This window comes from Chenopodium quinoa, unplaced genomic scaffold, assembly GCF_001683475.1.
Source record: "Chenopodium quinoa cultivar QQ74 unplaced genomic scaffold, ASM168347v1, whole genome shotgun sequence".
Taxonomy (NCBI): Eukaryota; Viridiplantae; Streptophyta; class Magnoliopsida; order Caryophyllales; family Amaranthaceae; genus Chenopodium; species Chenopodium quinoa.
In genome coordinates this window covers 850,082-873,933 of record NW_018743812.1, presented here as the reverse complement: position 1 = coordinate 873,933, position 23,852 = coordinate 850,082, and the positions used below count along the sequence as shown (strand labels likewise).

Below are 23,852 nucleotides of genomic sequence, written 5' to 3'. Positions count from 1 at the left end.
TGTAACCAAACTCTACTTTGATTTGGTGAACCATAAATAATTTATCGGACTTATTTCAGGTGAAATCCAACTATATTTCCTCATTTAATCATTTTTTTTTTTTTTTTACCACAAAACAAACCTAACTCATAACTTGGCACAAAGCACACGACATTACACATTGACACGTCCAATACTCACCATTCCTTGAAATTATTTATGGAAAAAAAAAATACTTACTATAAAAATCAGCGCATTCTGTGTATGATTGGTCATACCAGGTGACCGTTTGTAAAGGAACAAGTTAATTTCTATAATACAGACCAAGTAACCTCGCAACACTAACCGAGTAACCCTATAACACTGACAAAATATCCCGTATAACACTAACTGAATAATCCTATAATTCTAACGAAGTAACCCGTAATAACCGACCACATATAAGAATTTGTGTATTCAACATTACATTACACAAAAAGTCAAAAAGTCAAGAATTATTTTCCTTAATTAACAAAACAAAAAAAAAGTCAGGACTTTTCCATGCGAAATCAAAACAGTATCTCTCTTCTTCTCCTTCCTCCCGTCTCTCTCCACCATCATTATTCCCTCTGTTTTCACCATTCTGAATTTTCCCTTTTATTTCTTGATCTAAATCTAAGCTCAAGCATTCATAATCTTCACTTAATTCTAATCAAATTCACAAAAAAAACCCAGCAATTTGGTAAGCTTTTCATCGATTTTGAGGTAATGATATTCATTTCTGTTTATCAATTGCATGATCGTTTCTTGAACCCAGAATTAGTTTGCTAAAACCCTAGAAATCTGAGAAACTAGATTCTGCATCGTACCCTTATATTTGTATGATCTGTTGCTGTACTAATAATTAACAAACCCATTTTGGATTTTGCATAATTTTCTGGGAATTTTGTTTCATCTTGTAGTTTTGATATATTATATGTATAATTAATTTGATTGAAACTTTGGAATTTGGGTTTGATTGATTGATTGATTGATTATGGATAATAGATATGGTTCTGGACCTCCATATCCTTATGGGTATCCACCCCCAAGTCAGCCATACCCACCACCCCAAATTCCTGAGGTATACCCTCCACCACCACCCCATAGTTCTGAGGCATACCCTCCACCACCACCCCATAGTTCTGAGGTATACCCTCCACCACCCCACAGTTCTGAGGCATACCCACCACCCCCACATTCCCATTATCCATACCCGTATTCGCAACCGGCTTACCCGTATCCATATACGCAACCGGCTTACCCGTATCCGCCACACCCGTATTCTCAACCTAGTTACCAAGTTCCACCTCCTAGACCTTACTCATATTCAGGTCCTCTTCCCCAAACTACTGCACCTCCACCAAGTATACAGCATAGTAGTAGTTTTCAATATGGTTCATCTCATTACCAATATCATCCTGATTCGAGTCCATATCCGGCCCCTAATGCCCCTCCCTTGCTTCCTTCGCGGAGTAATAGCTTTAGTAGTGCCCATGGACATGATAATGTAGTGAGTGAGTTGCCAGATAGTAGTGGGGTTGGTGTTGGTAGTAGGCCTTCCAATGCTTCGATATACCCTCCTTTGGATGATCTTATGTCGGGTATGCGATTGTCTGATGTTCGCCCGTCTGCCCCTGCCTCACCTCCTGCACCTTCTGTGCCTTCGATGGATAGTTTAGCTTTAACCACCCCTGCAAGTCCTGGTGGAGAGTTTGGTCATCATGGCAGCTTGCATGGGATACATGCTAGAAGTCCTAGTTGGGATAGTTGTTTTTCTTGTGTTGGTTCTCCTAGTTCTTCTAGTTTTGAGAGCGAAGGTATGCAGATCGTGCCCTTACAAAAAGGGTCTTTGAAAGTTTTGCTCTTGCATGGAAATTTGGATATATGGGTTTACGAGGCAAAGAATCTTCCGAACATGGACATGTTTCATAGAACTCTGGGTGATATGTTTGGAAGATTACCTGGGAATGTAAGCAATAAAATTGAGGGTCATGTATCTCGCAAGATTACTAGTGATCCGTATGTGTCAATAACAGTATCCCACAATGCTGTAATTGGGAGGACTTATGTGATCAGTAACGAAGAGAATCCTGTGTGGATGCAGCACTTCATTGTTCCGGTGGCACATTATGCTGCTGAAGTGCACTTCTTGGTCAAGGATAGTGATGTTGTAGGATCCCAACTCATAGGAAGTGTATCGATTCCTGTGGAACAACTGTATTTAGGGGCAAAAGTTGAGGGTACATATCCTATCCTTAATGCTAGTGGGAAGCAATGTAAGGCCGGAGCTGTCTTGAGCATTTCCATTCAATATACACCCATCAAGAATCTAAGCTCTTACCACCATGGAGTTGGTGCTGGCCCTGATTATCAAGGGGTTCCTGACACTTATTTTCCTCTTAGGAAAGGAGGAACAGTTACACTTTATCAGGATGCTCATGTTCCTGATGGCTGCCTTCCAGAATTTATGCTTGATCGAGGAATGAAGTATGTGCATGGAAAGTGTTGGCAAGACATATTTGATGCTATACGACAAGCAAGAAGGCTTGTGTACATTACAGGGTGGTCAGTTTGGCATAAGGTTAGATTAGTTCGTGATGGTGGAAATCATTCATCTGACTGCAGCCTGGGAGAGCTTCTTAGGTCCAAATCAGCAGAAGGAGTGAGAGTTCTGCTTCTTGTGTGGGATGATCCTACTTCAAGAAGCATATTGGGTTATAAAACGGTCAGTTGCTTCTCCCAACTTCATTCTTTAATCATATATATGCATTTAGTCTGATTTCATTCTTCTAAAATCTGGATGTAGTGGGCTTAATAGCAGATTTATGATTCGTTTGTTATCCAAACACCACTAATGATATTGTAGTAGGCATACTTTCTTGCAATTTTATGCTTGTTAATGTGTTCCTGAGGTACTATTTCCACATCTTATATATCTCTAATAATACAGGATGGAATTATGGCAACCCATGATGAGGAGACTCGTCGTTTCTTTAAGCATTCATCAGTGCAGGTGCTATTATGTCCTCGCGTTGGTGGAAAACGACACAGCTGGGTCAAACAAAGGGTAAATGCTACGTTCTTGGTTTTGTGGTTATGATGTTTGTGATGAAAATTTGTTTATTCTTTGGCCTGATAGTTGGCTTTGTTGGAACACATTGTTATTACTTTGAGTGTTCGAATATCATAGAGTTTGAATTGGTCATGTCTCCTGGGTGTCCTATTTTTCTGTTTTTGGCACAATGCCATAGTCTATGCTGTTTGGACTCTGTTTTCACCTGCAAACACTTGTGTCAATTAGGAACGTTGAGAGTGCACTTTAGAAGAACTAAGAAAAAGAATATGGGAATTTAGGCACAAGTATAACACTTTCTCAGTTGAAATTAAATACAGGAAAAAGACACTTAAAGGCTGAATCCAGTCAGTCCTCTGGTAACATAAGTAAACCAACAACGACAGTCACCACCTGAGTCCATGCATGTATGTAACAGTCAATTAAGAGGTTATACTTTCCATTCTTTGAAGGTTCTTGCAGTATTTTTCGACTACCATATTGACTTGGATCAATTTACTTTTTACTACTTGGGCCTGAAGTCTAGGACCCACCTAGTGGCAACCAAACTGAAACACCTATCACATTCTGTACTTCTAGTGTCTAGATTCTCAACTTGGTGCTGCACTTCTGCTTGCCAACTGAGTGAGGTTCATTTTATTAGGTGGCTTATTTTGTTGAGAAATGGGAAGTTGATATTTGTATTTAAACCAACTGCACAATCTGGAATCAGCATCTTTTTACTTTTGTGGCAGCATTAAATAGGCTTGTCCAGGTCCATTGTTACTAGATTGTTATGGTTTGCCTATCTAATATTTTCTGTTTCCTCTAAATTGTTATGTATGAATTCAGTCTGAATATGCTGTTTCGTGTTTCCTTTTAGGAAGTTTCAACAATTTATACCCACCACCAGAAAACTGTGATAGTTGATGCTGATGCTGGCAATAATAGAAGAAAAATCATTTCTTTTGTTGGCGGGCTTGATTTATGTGATGGGAGATATGACACTCCGGTCCATCCTCTGTTCAGAACCCAGGATACAGTACACAAAGATGACTATCACAACCCCTCATTCCAAGTAATTCTTAATAACTTCTCCATTCTTAATGGTCACTGCTACAGCTGTAGATAAATTATGATGTGCTAAATGTTTTATAGTAAAACACATTAATCATAACAGGAGATGGAGAAAAAAAAAAAAAAGAAGAGATATTTGAACTTGCAATGAAAAGAACTTTTTTTTGAGTATACCAAAGGGGAACGGAAGATCGGCATTTTGATGGGTTGAGGTTATGCTAACTTCATCTCTAAATTTCGTATAAAATTGGTGTGCTCTAATACGTTTTCTTGTGAAACTTTTGGACAGGGCAATACCACCGGCTGCCCAAGAGAACCGTGGCATGATTTGCACTGTAAAATTGATGGGCCTGCAGCATATGATATTCTTACCAACTTCCAACAACGATGGTTAAAAGCTTCTAAAGCACATGGGATCAAAAAGTTAAAAATGCCTAGTGATGATTCATTACTGTTAATTGATCGCTTGCCTGACATTGTTGGTATATCTGATGTTCCTTGCCTTAGTGAGCATGACCCAGAATCTTGGCATGTACAGGTATCTTACACTAGTTTATTTCTGTTTCTGCATTTTCCACCTAAGGGTAAGAGAACTAAAACAATTTATATCAGGTTTTTCGGTCTATCGATTCCAGTTCTGTAAAAGCTTTTCCGAAGAATCCAAAGGAAGCTACTAGCATGGTGAAGAAAATTTCCTGCCAATTCTTTTTTTTTGGTTGTTTATTACCGCCCTTTACTTTTTCTTTTTAGGTGTTACTAAAGTTGATAAGCCACTTTGAATTTGTAGAATTTAGTCTGCGGGAAGAATGTTTTGATTGACATGAGCATACATACAGCATATGTGAAGGCTATTCGAGCTGCCCAACACTACATCTATATAGAGAATCAATATTTCATTGGTTCTTCATATAACTGGAGTTCATACAGAGAATTGGGTAAGAATTACTTTTATATAAACTTGCAAGGATGTATCTATAATATTTTGTCACAGTATTGCATTTGCTTCTGCTGCCTTGTTATTACAATTGATGTATTTCTATGCTGTTATTTCTTACTTTTTGTTCATTTTTTTTTTAATCAGTTGTACTACTACACTACTCTGTATTAGTTAATCTATTACTGTCTGTGCTCTTCCACAATTATCATATGGAAATAATGTATTTCTTTGCTGTGGTTTTTGTTTATGATGGCCCATATGCTGGCATTGAATGTTATGTTATTTGATCCCCCAGATCCATTCAGTGGCCTGCTGATTTCTATTCTGTGTACTATTGTGACTATACTTCTGATATGGCATGTATCAAAGGGCTAAATTGGTGGATGTTGTGTGGATTGGACATTACAGCTAGTGATGGTGGATGGTCTATGCTTGTGTGCAGGTTTTAGACAGCATTGTGATAGATGAACCTTTTAGAATACTGCTTGTCATGCTTGATTTGGCATTTTGACCTGGCTGTCTTTTCTTTATACAGTAATAAGAAAAGAAGTTTTCCTATCACTATCACCCCTTACTCTATGTAATTTATTTTTAGAGTTTTGTAAAGGGTAGTGTCCGTGAGAAGAGGCTATTTGGAGATATCTCTAGCTTCAATGTAGTTCTGAGAATAATATCGACTCCTGTTGATTCTTTTTTTTGATTTTTCATTTGCCACAGGTGCTAACAATTTGATTCCCATGGAAATTGCTCTCAAAATTGCTGAGAAGATCAAAGCTCATGAGAGATTTGCTGCATATATTGTTGTCCCAATGTGGCCAGAGGGCGTTCCAACTGGCGCTGCTACTCAGAGGATTCTCTTTTGGCAGGTGAATTCAGTTTGTGATTTAGGTATTGTATAAGTATAAGCAGCTTCATTACCCCCCCCCCCCTACCCCCACCCTCCTTCTTTTTGTGGGAAGTGAGGTGGGGGATCGGGATCTTCTGCAATAATAGAATTCTTATTTTTCCCCGCAATATAGTGTTGGATAGCTTCCACATGTACATATGGAGTGCAAATATTGGCACTACATTGTGAAATCATGAAAGGTCTGCTGCTGCAGCCTGTCATGAAAGTGTTCCAATTGAAATTTCAGATATGCAACACATTTGTATCTTGAAATATGCCATATTTTACTTTTGATCTTTTAAATTTGTTCTTCATTTTTCAATTAGAGAATTCGTCTTTTTCACTAGGACATAGGGTGTCACAGAATTACTGAGAATCAAAAGGCCAAGGAACAGGGTCTGGGAGTAAGATTTGAAGTGAAACATTTATATTTTAATCATCTTTATCATCAAAGATACAAAGAAATGCTTTAACTCTCAGCTTTTGCCATTCTCCTGTATCTCCATTCTGGCAGTCATAAACATCTGTAACCAACAGCTATGCTTCTCTTTGTTCGACAATGGCTGCAATCCCACAATGGTAAATTGGTAATAATAGCATGTGTACGTCCGGAAAAATAAAAGAGGGGGGGGGTTGTCTTTAATCTTTCTGCTTTGTTTTATTCCGCCATTGTTGTATAATTTGGTGGTCTCTTTGATTTTTTGGTAAGATACTTGCCCTTTCAACATACCTTTGATTTTTAATTTTTATTTGTTCAGATTTTGGTAGGGGAAGAAAGGATAGAACTAAATCATCCAGTTTCCTTAGAAGATAGAGAGGATTTCATGTTAAGGAAACTAGGCTTGACCACCCTTGAGTTTGAGAGTGTTGGTTGTTGTTGGTGTGTAGGCATTGTATTAATTTTGAGGATTAATCTGGGTTTTACTTCTTACTGATTAAACAGAGTTCCATAATAGTTTTCTTTTTGCCCTCTTTGCCTGAACCATATAGTTTAGTTAATTCAAAGATGTACAAATTTTTGTGCAGAACAAAACAATGCAAATGATGTATGAAACCATTTACAAGGCTCTGGTTGAGGTTGGCCTTGAGGAAGCTTATACGCCCTTAGATTACTTGAACTTCTTCTGTCTTGGCAATCGTGAAGCTCCAGATGGGAGTCCCGCGTCAGCTGGAGGTCCCCACCCTCCAAACAGTCCTCAGGTGGCCATTCATTTTCCCTTGAGACTACAATTTTTTGTTCTGAATGACTATGTAAATTCAAGCAGTCATCTTTTGGCTTCTGATTCTTTTAAACATTGACAAAGTTCTGCATTTCATTATTCTCTTTAAGCTTTGGTATTTTATCCCTCATGTCCATTGTTGCATCTGTGCATATGTAGGCTATGTGTCAAAAGAGCCGAAGATTCATGATATATGTTCATTCTAAAGGAATGATAGTGGATGACGAGTATGTGATTTTGGGTTCTGCAAACATCAACCAACGGTCAATGGAGGGAACCAGGGACACAGAGATTGCAATGGGAGCCTATCAGCCTCATTACACCTGGGCCAAAAAATCAGCTCATCCTTTTGGACAGGTATGACAAGTTCCAACTATCCACATAAGCTCCTGTATTGTACACCATATTATTTTAGTGCCTCTGTGGTTCTATAGTAGGGTGTCGTATAAGTATGGAACCATGTGCTGCAAATACTTGATTGGAGAAGATTAATTGACATGCTACTTGACCTTTGAATTATGAGTAGAAGAAATTTTTTTGAATCATTTGTTGGAACTTCATAAAAAATACATTCAAAGATAAAGCCCAAGCTCAACACTCAGAAATTGGGAAGTGAATATTTGGTAGTATACCATATTTCCATATGGAATAGAAAATATGTATATGATATGCTGTTTGCGAATAACTGAATAACTGTGTTCTGCAGATATATGGGTATAGAATGTCTCTTTGGGCTGAACATCTTGGACTTGTTGATGACTGCTTCACTGAACCAGAAACTATAGAATGTGTTAGAAAAGTGAGGGGTTTGGGAGAAATGAATTGGAGACAATTTGCAGCTCCAGAGGCCACCGAAATGAGGGGCCACCTCCTTAAGTACCCTGTTGAGGTTGATCGAAGGGGTAAGGTAAAATCTCTTCCGGGATGTGAAAATTTTCCTGATCTTGGCGGTAACATATGTGGCTCCTTCATTGGAATTCAAGAGAATCTCACCATCTGATGAACTTATTGCCACCACCTTGCAACAAATAACTGTTCAGGTTTTCAACAGATGCAACAAATTTTGAGACTGAGACGGAAGTTATAGCTTAGAGGCTAGAGTTAAACTTTGATTTATACCAATAGCTTTATTTTTAACTTGTATGTTTTCCGAGGATGTAATTAAGCATAGTGTTGGTAACATGGTTTTTCTTGGTGGATAATTTGTTGCCACCCATGCTTCACTATACATGAAGTCATGTACTGATAAAACCATATACAGGTAGGATTATCTGTAAAAGTGATGGTGTAGTGTAATAATCCATCCTATAATCAAATTGTTTTTGTCTTTAAGGCACTTCTTTAACTATGACCATTTTTAAAAATGTAAAGTATTATATATATTAAATGTTATAAAAGTTTGTTTTTGAACATTTGAAGCAAATTTAACAAGATACAACAAGATTGTCTTGTTTCACAACAGTAAATCCTAGCTATCAAAGGTTTGTGTTTAGCACCAATGCACCATGTTAAAATAAATGATCCAATATTGGAAAAATCTAGTAAATTTTAGCAAATTTGACAACTTTACACTAAATGGGACAATTCGAAACACAAATTGCACAACTAGCTCAAGAGATATTTACAAGTTTAGCATGTTTAGTATTCGGGTCTATGTCCACCCGTAGTCCAAGCTTAGCTAGTTCAGGAACCTCTACAGTTCCTTGCATCTCCAAATCAGCCACCATCTGCTGGTTTTCGGCATTACCTTGCAGAATATTGCTTGCACACCATATGCCCCATTCCCTTAAGAAAGGATTGTCTTCATCAAGAACACATTGCTGTAAAAGAAGAATAATCCCATTCTTTTCTCTCACTTCAACTTGTACATACTTTCTCCCAAAAGAACAATTTGCAATGACTGCAACAATATCTCTTCTAAAGCCCTTGTATGGACACACCTTTGATGGCTGAGAAGTAAGACCTTGATTCTCACCAGGTTTCATGGATTTCCTAATAGATGATGGTAGCTCAAGTTCACGGAGGAGAGATAAGAGCAAGTCCAAGAGGCCCCTCGAAACCAACGAATCCACAGTATCCTCTGGAACTTCTTCAGTATCAGCAACTTGAGGTTTCCCCTGTGCACATATATCTCTCAAAACAGTGAGTGAATATCCGAGGACATCAATGGTAGAAATGCCTGTAGGCAGACCAGATTCGCCTCTTGTGTAAAAGTCAACAGCTTTGACAGCTTTCTCAAATATGCCAAGAACAAATAGGGCAAGCTCAGGACCAACATGAATCTCCTTTAGTCGCTCATTCAAGATTTCGGAGAGGATGCGCAAAAGGAAAGCTAGTTCTGTAGTAAAATTTATACCTCTACTTTCATCATTGCCTAGATTATCAAAGCCACCATTTAGACTCGTGAATAATGCAGAAAAATGAGATTCCTCCAAACAAATTCTTGAAAGAATTATCTTTAGCCAGTCTTCTCCAAAACCAACTGGTAGAGATGTTTAAAAAAAACACCAATTAAAGACTAAACATCAAAATATTTTGGAAGTTCAGAAGTTATGTGATTACCTTCTGACGCTGTCTGAATGATTTCTGCCATGATAGCCAATCCTTGAGTTCTACAAAGTTCGGGAAACAGTTTAATGCTTCCATCGCTACAAGTGTAAATAATCATACACAAAGGATCACAAGTTTCTCTCTTGCGAATTCTTGCAATTTTGAGAAACAACTCAGGGAAAAACTGGTCCCATATTGCACACTGGTGCTTCTCCCCAGCAAGTGAAACATTGGCTACCACCTGTAAGGCTGTACGTATAATTGCAACACCCGAATCATCAATATCAAACCCCACCACATTGATTGCACTAGAAACAACTCCAAGACCATTACACTCAATGAACAAGTTCTGATTCTCTACGTCTCCTGCACAAAGGTTCCTAAGGAGGCGAAGAGACAACAATAGAAAATGATGTGCCGATAAATGAGGTATAGACTGTATTAATTGGAGTACAGCTGGGAGTATACGCTTCGATGCAAGATCTGACCGGCCATCCTCAGTTCTCGAAACCCCTATAAGACTTTGTAGGGCTTCATTCAACGTTGAAGAATTTGAAGCCTTTAACAAAGGCTGCAGAATATCTTCTGGTATGTATATTTCCCCAGACAATGCAGCATCCATTTAACTACACAATTTTCCAAAATTTATACTAATATTAAAGTTTCTCAAATTCAATCATTTCCAAACCAATCTCATGACTCAATCACACTACATTAATAAGGCAATGATAAAATATTAAATAAAAAAAAAAATCCCATATTTTACAGAATATATCAACCATCAAATTCTGAAAATAATATCGTACACTCGAGACCATGATACACATCCTATCCCCGAAATCAACATAGATTATTGAAATGTTAAGATTATAATACAAATTGATCAAAATAAGGGGCAATCAATTCCAAAATGACCTAAAATTTCAATTTTGCAGGAGAAAGCTCTCTGCTTTCCACTCTTGGCTATCCATAATCCAAGAAAACATCATTTATTATGGCAAATATCTTCTAATTTCGTAGTTCAATCCTAACCAAATTTGATTCAATTATCGCATAATTTTAGGGATATTTGATTCAATTATCACTCATCATTTTTTTTTTCTTCTAATAACATAATCGCTGGTTATGATCTTTCATAATCTTAGCAATTAGAACCAATAGTTCAGATTTTCGAATCCTAACCTAGATTGTGAAATTGATACGATGATTACGAAAAGAAACAACAACTCACCTCAGAAGCTGCTTCAGTGGGGGAATACAGGTATTTCAATGGAGAACGTCAAGTGCGCTTCAATGGAGAACGAACTGAGAGAAACAGGAGGAGGAGGTAGGGCTACGTACTGCCTAGTGCCTACTCATTGTTGAAAATCGGAGATTATATCAACAATTAGCCATTTAGCCCAACCCAGCAACCCCTAATTCCTTAACATCAAAACAATTCACGGTTTTTTTTTCCAATATTTGCGAGTTAGGTACTTGAGAGTAGGACCGTAAGGGGAGGGTAATGCAAGTTAAGGTACTTGGGAGTAGGGGGGAGGGTAAAGATCTTTACCCCAACATCAAAACAATTTGGGCCCTTTTCTTTTGAACTTCTAGACAGAGCAGAGCAAAAATTTATTATTATTATTATTATTATTATTATTATCGCATTATTTTATTATTGTTATTATTATTTTTATTTTTAATAATATTATTATTATCATTATTATTATTACTATTAATATTATTATTATCGCATTATTATCATTAATTATTTATTATTATTATTATTATTATTATTATTATTATTATTATTATTATTATTATAAGAGAAAGACTTGTGACGGATATTACGCTGCTGCAGTTAGGGTTCTTTCGTCATCTGGTCTTGCCCGTAAAATGATGCTACTTTTGTACATTTACAAGCTAAGCATCCTTCCTTTCCGAATCCTATATTACCGGATATCCCTGTTGATCATCACCTTATTGCTATACCTACTGTTGTTTTAGACCAGATTAGGGGTTTTCCGCGTGGTACGTCATGCGGTAGAGACGGCTTGCGTGCTCAACACCTTATGGATTGCTTAGTGGTGCTGCAGTTGCTATTTCAGGTGAGGAGGACTCTATTACGCAGGTGGTTAATCTCTTTCTCGTTGGGAAATGTCCTGCCGAGTTGGGAGAATATATTACTAGTGCTCCTCTCACGCCACTTGTTAAACCTGGTGGTGGTATTCGGCCTATTGTTGTAGGTACCGTTTGGAGGCGACTGGTTTCAAAGGTTGGCGCTGCTTTAATTGGTCCACATTTGGGAAGTTATTTAGGAGATCTTCAGTTTAATTTGGTGTTGGGGTGCCGGCGGGTGGTAAGGCTATTCTTCATGCTGTTAATCGTTTGGTTGAGGCTCGTGGTGGTGATGTTGGCCCTTCTATGTTGCTTGTGGATTTTCAGAATGCCTTTAATTTGGTTGACTGTTCAGCTATGTTGCGTGAGGTTCGTCTCCATTGTCCAGCTCTTTCGCGTTGGGTTGAATTCTATTACTTTTCTCCTGCCAGGTTGTTTTATGGGGAGCATACCTTATGGTCATGTCAAGGAGTGCAGCAGGGTGATCCTCTTGGCCCTTTGCTTTTTGCTTTGGTTCTTCATCCATTGGTGTGCTGAATCAGGGATCCTTTTGACTTATGTTTGCAGGCTTGGTATTTGGATGACAACACTATCATTAGTGACACCTTAGTAGTAGGTAAGGTTATGGAACTGATTTTGGTGGAGGGACCTCGTCTCGTCCTCTATGTCAACGTTGAGAAAACGGAAGTTTTCTAACCCTTGGAGGACCCTCGTAGCCATCTGTAGGTGTCTTTCCTCCGGATATTGCTCATTCTGTGCATGGTGTTAAGTTATTTGGTGGTCCTGTCAGTGCGGATTCCTCTTTCTGTGGTGAGCTTGTTTCGCAGAGAGTGTCGAAGACCATTGTGCTAATGGATGTTGTTGCTAACCTCGATGATCCCCAATGTGAGTTGTTACTTCTTCGTGCGTGTACTAGGGTTTCCAAACTCTACTTTGTTAAGCGCACTTGTACCCCTCGTCTTTTTGAAGCGGCCCAGACTTCTTTTGATGTGGCTCTTCGGGCTTCTTTGGAGCGCATTGTAACTGCTTCGGGGCCTGATTTTGGTGATTGGCAATGGCGACTTGCCACCTTACCTTTTGCTTATGGTGGACTGAGTGTCTATTCAGCGGGTGATGTTCGGCACTATGCTTTCCTTGCGTCGCGTTTGCAGTCTTCTGGTCTTCAGGCTATACTTCTTCGCAATTCTGGTATTGTTGGTCCAGGACCGGCCTTCGATGGTGCTCTTAGTTTTTTTAATAGGACTGTGGAGACTGACCTTATGAGTAACCCTAGTGAGATCGCAGCCCCCAAACTCATGAAGAAATTGACAGATATATATTTCACGAAGGTCACTGCATATGCAGATCTACTTTCTCCTTATCTTCGCGTCAGGTTGCCTTATGGAAGTCCCAGCAGGGGGATCACACTTTGGCCTGGTTGCGAGCGGTCTCGATATTAGGTTTGGGTCAGACTATGAATGGTAAGACTTACCGTTGTGTTCTTTGCTACCGGTTCGGTGTTCCTTTGTTCTTCGTTTCGACACCGTGTTCTGCTTGCTCAAGGGTTTTTGATGGGGATATGTATGGGGATCATGAAGTGTCTTGTGCTAGGATGGTGGGTATTAAACATCGGCACAACGTTGTTCGTGACACCCTTGTTGATATTTGTTTTTGGTCTGGGATTTCTGCAAGAAAGGAGGTTAACGTTGGGTTGACTGGAGGGAACGACGGGGCTCTTCGACCAGCAGATGTGTTGCTTTATTCCTGGGATAGAGGCCTTGATGTATGTGTTGACTTGACGGGTCTTCTCCTTTGACTCAATCTGGGTTGTTTGAAATCGTTACTGGTCGTGTTGTATCGGCTGCGGCTCAGCGGAAGCGTGACAAGTATGGGGCGCATTGCAGGGCTATTGGCTATGGTTTTCATTCTTTCTCCTTTTCTTCATTGGGGGGAATTAGAGAAGGATGTTGTACAGGACGAGCAATATTTGGAGGAAAGACACCGACTAGACGGCTACGTGGGTCCTCTGAGGGCCAGAAAACTTCCGTTTTCTCAACGTTTACATGGAGGCCGAGACGAGGTCCCTCCACCAAAATCAACTCCATAACCTTTCCTACCACCAAGGTGTCACAAATAATAGTGCCGTCATCCAAATACCAAGCCCGCAAACATAAGTCGAAAGAATCCCTAATTCGGCACACCAACGGATGGAGCACCAAAGCAAAAAGCAAAGGGCCAAGAGGATCACCCTGCTGCACTCCTTGACATGACCTTAAGGTATGCTCCCCATAAAACAGTCTGGCCGGAGAAGAGTAACAGAATTCTACCCAACGCGAGAGAGCTGGACAACGGAGACGGACCTCACGCAGTAAAGTCGTACGATCAACCAAATTAAAGGCATTCTGGAAATCCACCAGCAACATAGAGAGGCCAACATCACCACCACGAGCCTCAATCAAACGATTAACAGCATGAAGAATCGCCTCACCACCGCCGGCACACCAACAACAAACTGAAGACCTCCTAAATAGCTTCCCAGATGTGGACCAATTAAAGCAGCCCAAAAGGACAGGGCCTTGGTAAAACGTAGAGCAGAGCAGAGCAGATTTCAGCAGAGCAAAGCAGAGCAGATCAAAAGAATAGAGCCTTGGTAAAATGTACTTTTATTACGTACAATTATTTGACTTTCGTACATAGTTTTGACTTTTGAGGTGTTTTGATCATTTCAAAAGTATTTTTTTTTGCAAATAATATGACTGCAAAATAATTATACAGAGTATTCAGTTTTTTTGTGAAATTTAATTATTAGTTTGCTACAATATAAGAATCATACACTGTAATATTGAGTACTATGTAATTAATACGAAGTACTTCCTTCATTCTAATTTAATTGACATATTTTGACTTTTGCCACTATTCACATAAGTTTCTTTGACTTTATTTTGTGATTTAATCTTAAGAAAAAATATAGTTGATTAGGATCTTGTTTGATTCGGCTCAACGTCTACCTTCCAAATATCAAATTTTTATAATATATTGTTTTACATAACTAAAGATATTATTTGTTAGCGCACCTAAAAGAAATGTGTCAACTAAAATGAAACGGGGAAAGCATATATGTTTATGGAGTCAATGATATCATATTATTTAAGTGATAGAATAAATGAAAATTCATTGGCAATAAATATTAGCTCTCATTATTGGTAAATCATACAAGATTGATTATTTATCATATGCCATTTTTCTTAAAAAAAAAAAAAATTGATACAAAGATTGTCATCAAAACAGCAGCTTAAATGCTTAATCTTCAGCACTATGATCCAGACATGTAAGTATACCGTGTTTGGGCTCCGAAAATCAGGTCGACTAATTTTTCTGCATGAAGTAGAAATCATTAAAACGCATATTAGAAAATTTTCACAACAGCAAAAGTCCACAACAGTGATTATTTTATCCTATATCATCCGTCTAACTTCAAAATGTCACGAAGTTCTTAGGATCACATGAGAAGCAAGTAATTTTTATGGAGGAGAATAAATTGAAGTGGTAAAACTAAGTTTGCAGGGATGGGGGTGAAACAGAAAATTGATATGAAATCGCACCTGTGAGTAATCCTACAACAGGAATAGGTTCCAACACCTTTTGGGTACTTTCAAGCCTTCGTCTGTAAACATAACACAAGTACAAACCGCTCAGATACATATCTTTACTTTCAGAGAAATTTAAGAACATTACAGATGACTAAAACACCGAACCTGGTATAAGTGCAAAAGAATGGATCCCTCATAATATACAGTGCCCACAACACTTTCCGCCTTCTTAGCTGCAATCCAACACGCAACAAATTCAATACTAAGCTTCATGCTAAAAAACCTTTAAGAAAGAGGTTGGTTAATTAAAGATAATGTATAAAATTGTTAAAAAAAGAGAACAATTTATGACCTCGTCCTTCTCAGCTACAGAAAGATTAGTCTCTTTCTGTGCACTTGTCCCCTCTTTTGATTTTGATGCTAGTGAGCTAGCGCTTGAACTAACCAGGTCCACGGCTAGTGAAATGAGCCATGGTTTCCACGAACGAATCCCGTATTTTCTGATAAACCATACATAAATGAGAGGCCTCAAGATAAATAGTGTCTCCCCCATCAGAAACAAGCCACCACGAAGACCCTTCTCTGACAATATCGAAGAAAGTGTTGGTCTTTTAATCACTAAATCTGTAAAAATGCCACACATGAATAACTGGTCGATTTTTCAGATATGAAATGATAAGAGCCAAACTTAAAGTTCCAGATCAGTAAATACTTGGAGTGTTTGTGATTGCTCCTGGCTGTTGGGTCCTTCTAAGCCATGTCGGATCATAAACCATCCTAGCATTTTCTCCAAACCTATTCAATGCGGCAAGTGCCTTCCCTTCATGATTCCATGGATTTTGAATGTAATGATTGTTGAGGTATGCAGGCCTCTGATCTCCACCAGGTTTTGCCAAATCTCCAGGATTATTTTGAGGATTTGAGGGATCATCAATGTTTGGTGTTTCACCACCGTGTAGAAGCATCTTGTAGCCACTATCTCGAAACAATGCTAATCTCAGCAAAGCCCTGAAGCAAGTTGCACACAATATATTAAACATGTAAAAAATCAATAGGATTATGCAGGTACAGAAGATGAAGAGCTGCACACAAACTTACTTAGAGGCCTCTGTAATCAAGATAAAGTTCCACTTTTTGTCATCTCCATACAATTGTTGCGCCACAACTTCAACCAATGTCTCTGCTTCCTTCAAAGCAGATATACACAACGAAAAAGGAAATGATGATGATGTGGGCACTCGCCATTGTGCTGGTGTTGGTGTTGTCTCAATTATATGTTCATTGATTGCTGTAAGTATGCCCAATATCGAAGTGACTGTATGCAAATCATCAAACATTATCTAATTAGAAGACCACTTGATATATCCTAGGAAAAGGCAGCGAGGAGTGTAAAACCGCACCAAAAGCAATTGGTAAAAGCTAGTGAGAAGAACTTAAAGGTTACCAAAGTTTCACAAAACCTGCTTCTGGCCCAATTTCTGAAGCAGAAAAGCGTTCGGGAAGAAGCCATGTCAATCCCTACACGAAGACGAAGAAGAAAAGACGTCAGAATACAAAAAACCAAGTGACAACCCACAATATCCGTTATCATTTGTACTTAATTTCTAAAGAAAAATTAAGGACAGATGAAGATACTGTCAAAATGCAGGACAAACTCAGCCCTTCGTCAGCCAGTCAAGGAGTGGACAAGGAAAAATGTTCTTCAGTATAAAAGCAATAAGCAATGAGTGGAAAAGGAAAAAAAAAGTTCTTCACTATACGATTAATGAACAACGACTGCAAGGGTAATACTCATGATTGTAGCTACATATTTGGGATCCAAGAAGATTAAGAGATTTTGTAAGGCTATAACATACACAACACACAATTGTGAACTGGATACAAATTGCACTCAGTGAATGTCTTATATGGGGAGAAGGAGATAAATTTACATATAAATTACTTCTTGAAACTAAGCCATTTGACCAGCAGAACACTGATAATCATTATACTTCTGATATTAGCGTTGGTTGGAAACTCAGAGTCTGCAACAAGTCCCACCAGCATCACTTATTCTACAAAGCATATTGTTTGTCAATGCTGCTCCAGGGAGTCAATACAAGACCTTGAATACCATACAGACATGATACGGCATATAAATATGATACTATATATGTTAATCTTCCTGCAGAACTCTCTCAAGAGCAAAAAATTGATCCCTAACCTGAATTCCCCAGCTGATAATCCATCTAAATATCAACTAAACTTGGACAATCCACTGATGATGATGAAACAAGGGCTCAAAATTATTCATCTAATACCAACTAAACTCGAACAATCCACTGATGATGATGATAAAAAGGGCTCAAAATAATTCATCTAAATATCAACTAAACTCGAACAATCCACTCCTATTTGTACTCCTACACAACTTCCATACAGAGAGTAATAATCAAAATCCGCTTATACACCGCCTACACGCGCGCGCACACAAACACAAACACACCCACCAACATTTCTGATTGTATAACTTAAGCCTACCAAATCCTAAAGCTTCATTAATCACATCAAATTTAATACAATATACTCAATTTATTATTAAAACTACACATCCCAATCAATATTCACACAGCTAATTACATACTCCAACAAATTTCTGAGAATTAACAATCTCAGACCACAAAATCATAAATAAAAGACCAATGCACAAACCTGCAGCATAATCAACATAAAGTTTCATCCTTTCAGCTAAACTATGCTAAAATTGCAAAACCCATGATCCCTAAAGTTCCTAACTGTTAAAATATTCAATAATTAGCAATAAAAATTACAAAAATAAAACTTACATTAGCAAGAGATTCCAAGGAATGAACATAATCTTTGTTTTGGCGAACCCAATTCTTGTAAGCCTCCATCTTTACCAAATACTTACAATTTAATTGACGCCAAAACAAAAAAAAAAAAACAGTACTTTCTAATTTGTAAGAAAATGAAGATGAAACCCTAACTCGGACTCACTGAGTCATCTACCTCCAACTGCAAATCTGTAATACTTCCAAAGTCCCAATACTATTACAACTGTACAAATTAATTTTTTTTTTTAAATTTTGGTTTAATTTCCCTTTCAAGGGTATATTGGTCCTTTCCTTTTTTGCACGTGAGTATTTAGGTTGGTACAAAACCGACGTCGTTTAGTAGCAGAGTAAGACCAACGCTAAAACCCTGCAAAAGTATCAAGCTTTCATTCCATCTTCTTCTCAACTCATCATGCAACTCACTCTTGAATTTGGGTATTTTCTCTCTCCTCAATTTATGTTTCTATTTTCAGTTTTTTTTCATGGTTAATTATTATGTTATTTTTTCATGTTTCCCTAAAATCTTTAGTCTTAAATAGAATTAGTGATTATTGAATCATGAAAAATTGTAGTGAATTTGGTTATGGAATTGATTTTCTTGTATAACGATATATGGAATTTAATTATTGAAATTTTAGGAATTTGTGAAGATTAAGGTTATATGTATGATTAATGGGAGTTAAGTTTAGTCCTTTCTCAACTGTATTGTTTCCAGTCTGCTTCCCTGAAAAATGTGAGTTCCTGAAGTTTGAATAGTGATATAGGAATTACATTGGTTATATTGGTTGGATTAGGGCCATAATCATAGAAATGGTAAAATCAATTTATGGAAATGCTTATTCTTAGCTCTAGGTTTGTTGGCAACCGATTGCTTCATAAATGTTAGCTTCGCGCTTGCACCTTTGTTGTAATTGGCGATGAATAGATACAAGTATATTCTTATGAGAACCCCTTTTGTTGATGTTGTATGATTGGAACTGCTTGAAACAAATAGCTACTTCGTTCGTCTTTTACAGTGTGTTTGGATAGATTAGGGGGGAGGAAAAGAAGGGGAGGGGGAAAAGAAGGGGTGGGAAGAGAAGGGGAGGGGAGGGAAGAATGAAGAGTTTTCCTTCCAAATCTCTCAATTGTTGGAGAGATCAATTTCTTGCAATTTGATCCCTTCATTTTTTTCCCTCCAATTCTCTTCCTTCCTCATTTGTTATCCAATGAGAGATTATCTATCCCTCAATTTCTCTTCCCTTCCTTTCCCTCCATTTCCTTCAATCCAAACAAAGTGTTAAAGATTGCCCTGTCTCCAATTTTCACTTTAATTAGAGTTTTATTGAGTGGGAAGATAGATTTGTTTATTACGAGTACTATGTAGGATGATAAGTAGAGAGCAATTGTAGGGACCATGCCAACTAAATTGGAGATGGGGGCAATCTTTATGTGATGACCCAAGCAGAAAATTAGGGTATTCTTTAAGGGACAATAAACAAATATTTGGAGTGATAGAGTGTTGTAGAAAATACTTCATATCTTGTAATAATACCTATTTTGGCGTTGGATAAACATGGGTTATTGTTCTAGAAGGCTAGAACAATGGAATATGAGTGCAATTGAGGATTTGATACCTTATCTATTTAGCCAAAGTAGTGTGAGACCTCATGTGAAGAAAATGCTCGTCAGGTCCACTCAGAAATCCTAAGGATGTGGAGGATGGTTCTACATGTGGTATATTTGAATGTAAACATCAGGTACGTCGTTTTGAAGTTGATTAGAAGCACCTGTTTGACGTATAGGTGAATCAATGTTCAATCTGTGGTACACGCTGAGCAATTGTACTGAGTCTCGGCCACATTGTAAAGGTTTTTGAACTTAACATGACCGAGATGTTAGGCCACCACAGTCACGAACCATCCATATTTACCATAAAAGTGGTTTCATGCACAATAATGTGTTCGTGACCGCATCCAAAATTCAAAACCGTGCTGCTGAATTATTGCAATCTGAACAACCAATTTCATGATTGATTGAGTCTCTCTAATGCTTAGCGAAGTGGGTAGAGTATGGGGTAGAGAAAAGTAAATGGATTGGCTGAAGTTATGTGATGTATTTGCAAGAGACAGTTCTATATACTTTGATATAGGGAGGTCTAAATATATTGAAGGCATCCTTTGCTGAAAGATTCCAGCTAGAGCATTAGTGTGGCTGCTGGGGCATAGCAACCCTTTACATTTTCAAGTGTGGCTAGAATGAGATATTGATTATCCAGCCAGCCAGCCTTGTAAATTTTCAGAGTGAGGGACTGAATCTTTGTGAATTGCATGGAATGTAGGATCTGTACTTTTAGGGTTTTAGGCTTAGCTACAAGGTTTATGCTGTATTAGCTTGTAACTTTTGAGATAACAAATGCAAAGTACTTACTAGTCAGGTATTTCCATCTTATCTTTTGGTCAGCTTAATATTCATGTTTCAGTCAAATCTATGCAGTGACGTTTAATAAGCTATGCCTCCTGGAAAGATGCTTTCTTGTTTTGAGATGTCTAAACCCTTTTTATAGATGCTTTATGTTGCCATTCACTCGTTTATACCATTTTCTGTAATTTTGAGTAACTTGTTTAGGATATAAGTCAAATTACAGATTGATTTATATACTTCTCCGTTGTGTTGCGAAGGGTCTTTTGATTCAAATCACTTGATGTTTTGTTTTTCTTCCTTATAATATATTATTATATCTAGAATATATTTTCCTTTATGTGATATTTTCTGCATAGAACACTATCTGTGGTCTTCTTTTATGCATTATCTCTAAACTTTGGTCTCATTATGGTGGCTTTCTGTGAAGAGGGGGCCTAGAGCTTTTGTGCGAATCCAAAAAGGTCCACCATGTCAATGTCAACCTATCAGATGGAGAAGAGAAAGTGAGTTTCTAATTGACACCTTCCATCTTCAAAAAGCATTTTGTAAAAGAAAAGGAAACTGGGGAGAATGAGGATTACAAATGCTAGTGTAAGTTTTGATTTGCTTCAATTGACCTGCTTTTCATGTTATTTGCAGCTAACCATGAAAAAATTGCTGTCATGGGTTAAAACAAATCTTATAAAAGAGAGGCCTGAGATGTTTATGAAAGGAGATACTGTGTAAGCTCTGAAATTTTTTCCCTTTCTTAACTGTAGTTATTACTCCGTACTTAGCATATTAGCGTGTCCTATCATCAGCTATATTTCACTTTCTGATGAGAAGATCTATTTGATTGGCCTGTCCCAGTTGAATGGGTTTTGGCAGAATTTCTGCCCTGGCCTGAATCATCAGTTTCAGCCAAAATTAGTCATTGGCTTGCTTGGCCTAATCTGTCCTGCACCAATTTTACTGGCTTTGGGCATGGGCCAGAATTTCAGGCCCTGATTAAACTTTTTTCAGGCCAAAGCCTGCCCTTGTCCATGTTCACCTCTGCTGTTGAGTGTTGAGTACCAAGGCTAAAGTCGGTGAATCAAGACTAATTATTTGTTGTTACATAGCTTACATGTGAATTTTACTAGTACAAGTCTTATGACAATAGCTAAAAATATCTCGTAGCACTATTCTGTTGACTGTCATCAATTTTAACGTCTCATAAAATCACAACATTCAACTGCAGGAGACCCGGAGTTCTTGTGCTGGTGAACGACTGTGACTGGGAGCTTAGCGGTCAGCTTGACACCACACTTGAAGAGAAAGACGTGGTAGTCTTTATATCTACCTTGCACGGCGGCTAATGCTAATACCTGTGTTCTGTATTCTACTTGATCATAAGACAAACAAACATTGTTAGAGAGTAAATTTCATTAAGATGTATCCTACGAACTTGGAGATAGTGATCAATTTCCCTTGTACTGTTTACTGATTATTACTGCTACTAAGGTATACAAATCAATGAAGTGGGACGGTGTTTTGGCGCCACATTTTGTTCGAGTGTTTTGTGTAATTATCAATTTTCATTTTCTTCTTGTGATAAATTATGAATTTCCCGTTTCCAGTCAATCAAAGAAGTGTGTGTTAACTTGGAATGTGGAAAAAATTCAGTTGTCCCCCCAAAAAAAAAAAAAAGAATTTGTTGAGAGTGGGATTTGAACCCACGCCCTTTCGGACCAGAACCTTAATCTGGCGCCTTAGACCAACTCGGCCATCTCAACGTTGTGATCATGATTTTCTCAAGAAAGCATTTAACACGTTTTAACTTTAACCTTTTAAATTTAATACGTATTGTACAAATCCATACTTATAGTTAATTAAATTTCATACACATTATTTTGTTTTCCTATTACTATAATGCATGTATCCCATCCCATCACGAGGTGATAAAAAATCGGGCCGGAATACTTTTATGCATAAAATTTTGTGCCCAACCCCATAAAATAGTGTTGGGCTTTTTTGGGTTTTGAACCAAAAATGCAATTTTAGCCTTGTTCAAACCCGTATTTTTTCGAGTTGGGCTACCAGGGCGGACCATTGATAATCACCTCTAATCCTACCATATATCTCCTTGATTGCGACATTTAGTTGACCTCCACGTGGTAATTGGGTGCTCTATATGACTTAATTAACAACTGATATCTAAAGTATTATTTTCTCTATTGACGTGTGAAATTTGTATGTATTATCTCTTAAAAATATTACTCGTAAATTATTATGATTATTTTGGATACAAAATTCTTAAACGTTAAATATTATTATCTTGTATGACTTTGTATTATATAAATAAATAAATAAATAAATAGATATAAAATAAAAGAGCTCATATATGGAAATTTATCACTAGTCTTATCTAGTAAGATAATACATATGACGGTTGATTATTTAGCACAATTTTAATATAATAGGAAACTAATGTTATTATCCTCTTGAAAAAATAACCTCTATTGGTTTAGTAAATTTTCACTAGCCGACTTTCCATATAGTGATATAATTACGTGTAGTATAATTGAAATCCTTTTATTTGTGTATAAATAGGCCAAATTAGCGCTAAAGTTTCATACACAATACTCGTTCTTTGTTAATCCCTTTTTTTGTTGGTATTCTTACGTACAGAAATTATAATGGCTAAACTCAACAAAAAATTTGATAGTATTATAAGCAAAATGGCATCATTAAGTTGTGTTTCTAATCCTAAGAAATCAAGAAGCAACATGAAGAAGCAGATCAAAACCAGTACGTCTTCAACTCCGGCTTATTCTACTAATAAAGGTGTCGCGGCTAATCAAGGTGTGGTAAAAATTACTCCGGCGAATCACCGCGGCGACAACTCGTGTCTTCCCAATAATGTCCCTGCTCGAGTAGCTATGCCCTCTTATTGTCATAAATTTAGTGCTAGGCTATTGAATAATATGTATAAGCTTAGCATGCGTGCATGACTTTCTTTAAGTCATTAAGGGTAATTAACTAGTTTGAATAATGTTCTAATTCGATCTCTTGAGCATTATGTTGGTGTACGTACTTAGGAAAATATTTTGTAAGCAGATATTTGTTATTAATCAATTCTAACTTTTGAGTTTTGACTTACTTTTGGATGCATGAGGTTTTTGTTTTTCTTGATTTTTGGCTTAACAATAGAGTTGTTTGAATTATCAAGGTTTAAGTACCAAAACTATTAAATGAGTTTGAAT

At 37.6% G+C, this 23,852-nt stretch overlaps 4 protein-coding genes and 1 non-coding gene across 6 annotated transcripts; 2 read left to right on the top strand and 3 right to left on the bottom strand.

The window, feature by feature from the left end:
* Positions 1 to 415: 415 nt before the first annotated feature.
* LOC110685373 (phospholipase D gamma 1-like) lies at positions 416 to 8,517 on the top strand. Of its 2 annotated transcripts, XM_021861900.1 has the most exons (10): positions 429 to 2,725; positions 2,951 to 3,067; positions 3,936 to 4,130; positions 4,419 to 4,667; positions 4,742 to 4,810; positions 4,917 to 5,064; positions 5,784 to 5,932; positions 6,979 to 7,152; positions 7,332 to 7,529; positions 7,879 to 8,517. In XM_021861900.1, the coding sequence occupies exons 1-10, from the start codon at positions 995 to 997 to the stop codon at positions 8,170 to 8,172; spliced, it is 3,324 nt and encodes a 1,107-aa protein (XP_021717592.1). In that variant the 5' UTR covers positions 429 to 994; the 3' UTR covers positions 8,173 to 8,517. The 2 variants fall into 2 exon arrangements, with proteins under 2 accessions (XP_021717593.1, XP_021717592.1); XM_021861901.1 differs by lacking the exons at positions 7,332 to 7,529; positions 7,879 to 8,517 and having other exon boundaries at positions 416 to 2,725; positions 5,784 to 5,954; positions 6,979 to 7,133.
* A 78-nt stretch (positions 8,518 to 8,595) lies between these two features.
* On the bottom strand, positions 8,596 to 11,368 carry LOC110685374 (ataxin-10-like). The gene is made up of 3 exons (XM_021861902.1): positions 10,954 to 11,368; positions 9,735 to 10,348; positions 8,596 to 9,654 (listed from the first exon to the last, which is right to left on the bottom strand). Exons 2-3 carry the CDS (start codon positions 10,342 to 10,344, stop codon positions 8,783 to 8,785), a joined length of 1,482 nt encoding a protein of 493 aa, XP_021717594.1. The 5' UTR covers positions 10,345 to 10,348; positions 10,954 to 11,368; the 3' UTR covers positions 8,596 to 8,782.
* Positions 11,369 to 14,975: 3,607 nt separating this feature from the next.
* On the bottom strand, positions 14,976 to 18,437 carry LOC110685371 (peroxisome biogenesis protein 16-like). Its single transcript, XM_021861898.1, has 8 exons — positions 18,217 to 18,437; positions 16,852 to 16,909; positions 16,490 to 16,706; positions 16,104 to 16,399; positions 15,744 to 16,015; positions 15,557 to 15,624; positions 15,404 to 15,465; positions 14,976 to 15,176 (listed from the first exon to the last, which is right to left on the bottom strand). The coding sequence occupies exons 1-8, from the start codon at positions 18,283 to 18,285 to the stop codon at positions 15,115 to 15,117; spliced, it is 1,104 nt and encodes a 367-aa protein (XP_021717590.1). The 5' UTR covers positions 18,286 to 18,437; the 3' UTR covers positions 14,976 to 15,114.
* A 107-nt stretch (positions 18,438 to 18,544) lies between these two features.
* LOC110685372 (ubiquitin-related modifier 1 homolog 2) lies at positions 18,545 to 22,161 on the top strand. The gene is made up of 4 exons (XM_021861899.1): positions 18,545 to 18,660; positions 21,056 to 21,131; positions 21,268 to 21,350; positions 21,848 to 22,161. The coding sequence occupies exons 1-4, from the start codon at positions 18,638 to 18,640 to the stop codon at positions 21,963 to 21,965; spliced, it is 300 nt and encodes a 99-aa protein (XP_021717591.1). The 5' UTR covers positions 18,545 to 18,637; the 3' UTR covers positions 21,966 to 22,161.
* A 140-nt stretch (positions 22,162 to 22,301) lies between these two features.
* Positions 22,302 to 22,382, bottom strand: TRNAL-AAG. The gene has a single exon. It is a non-coding gene; the product is annotated as a tRNA-Leu (tRNA).
* Between the last annotated feature and the right edge of the window lie 1,470 nt (positions 22,383 to 23,852).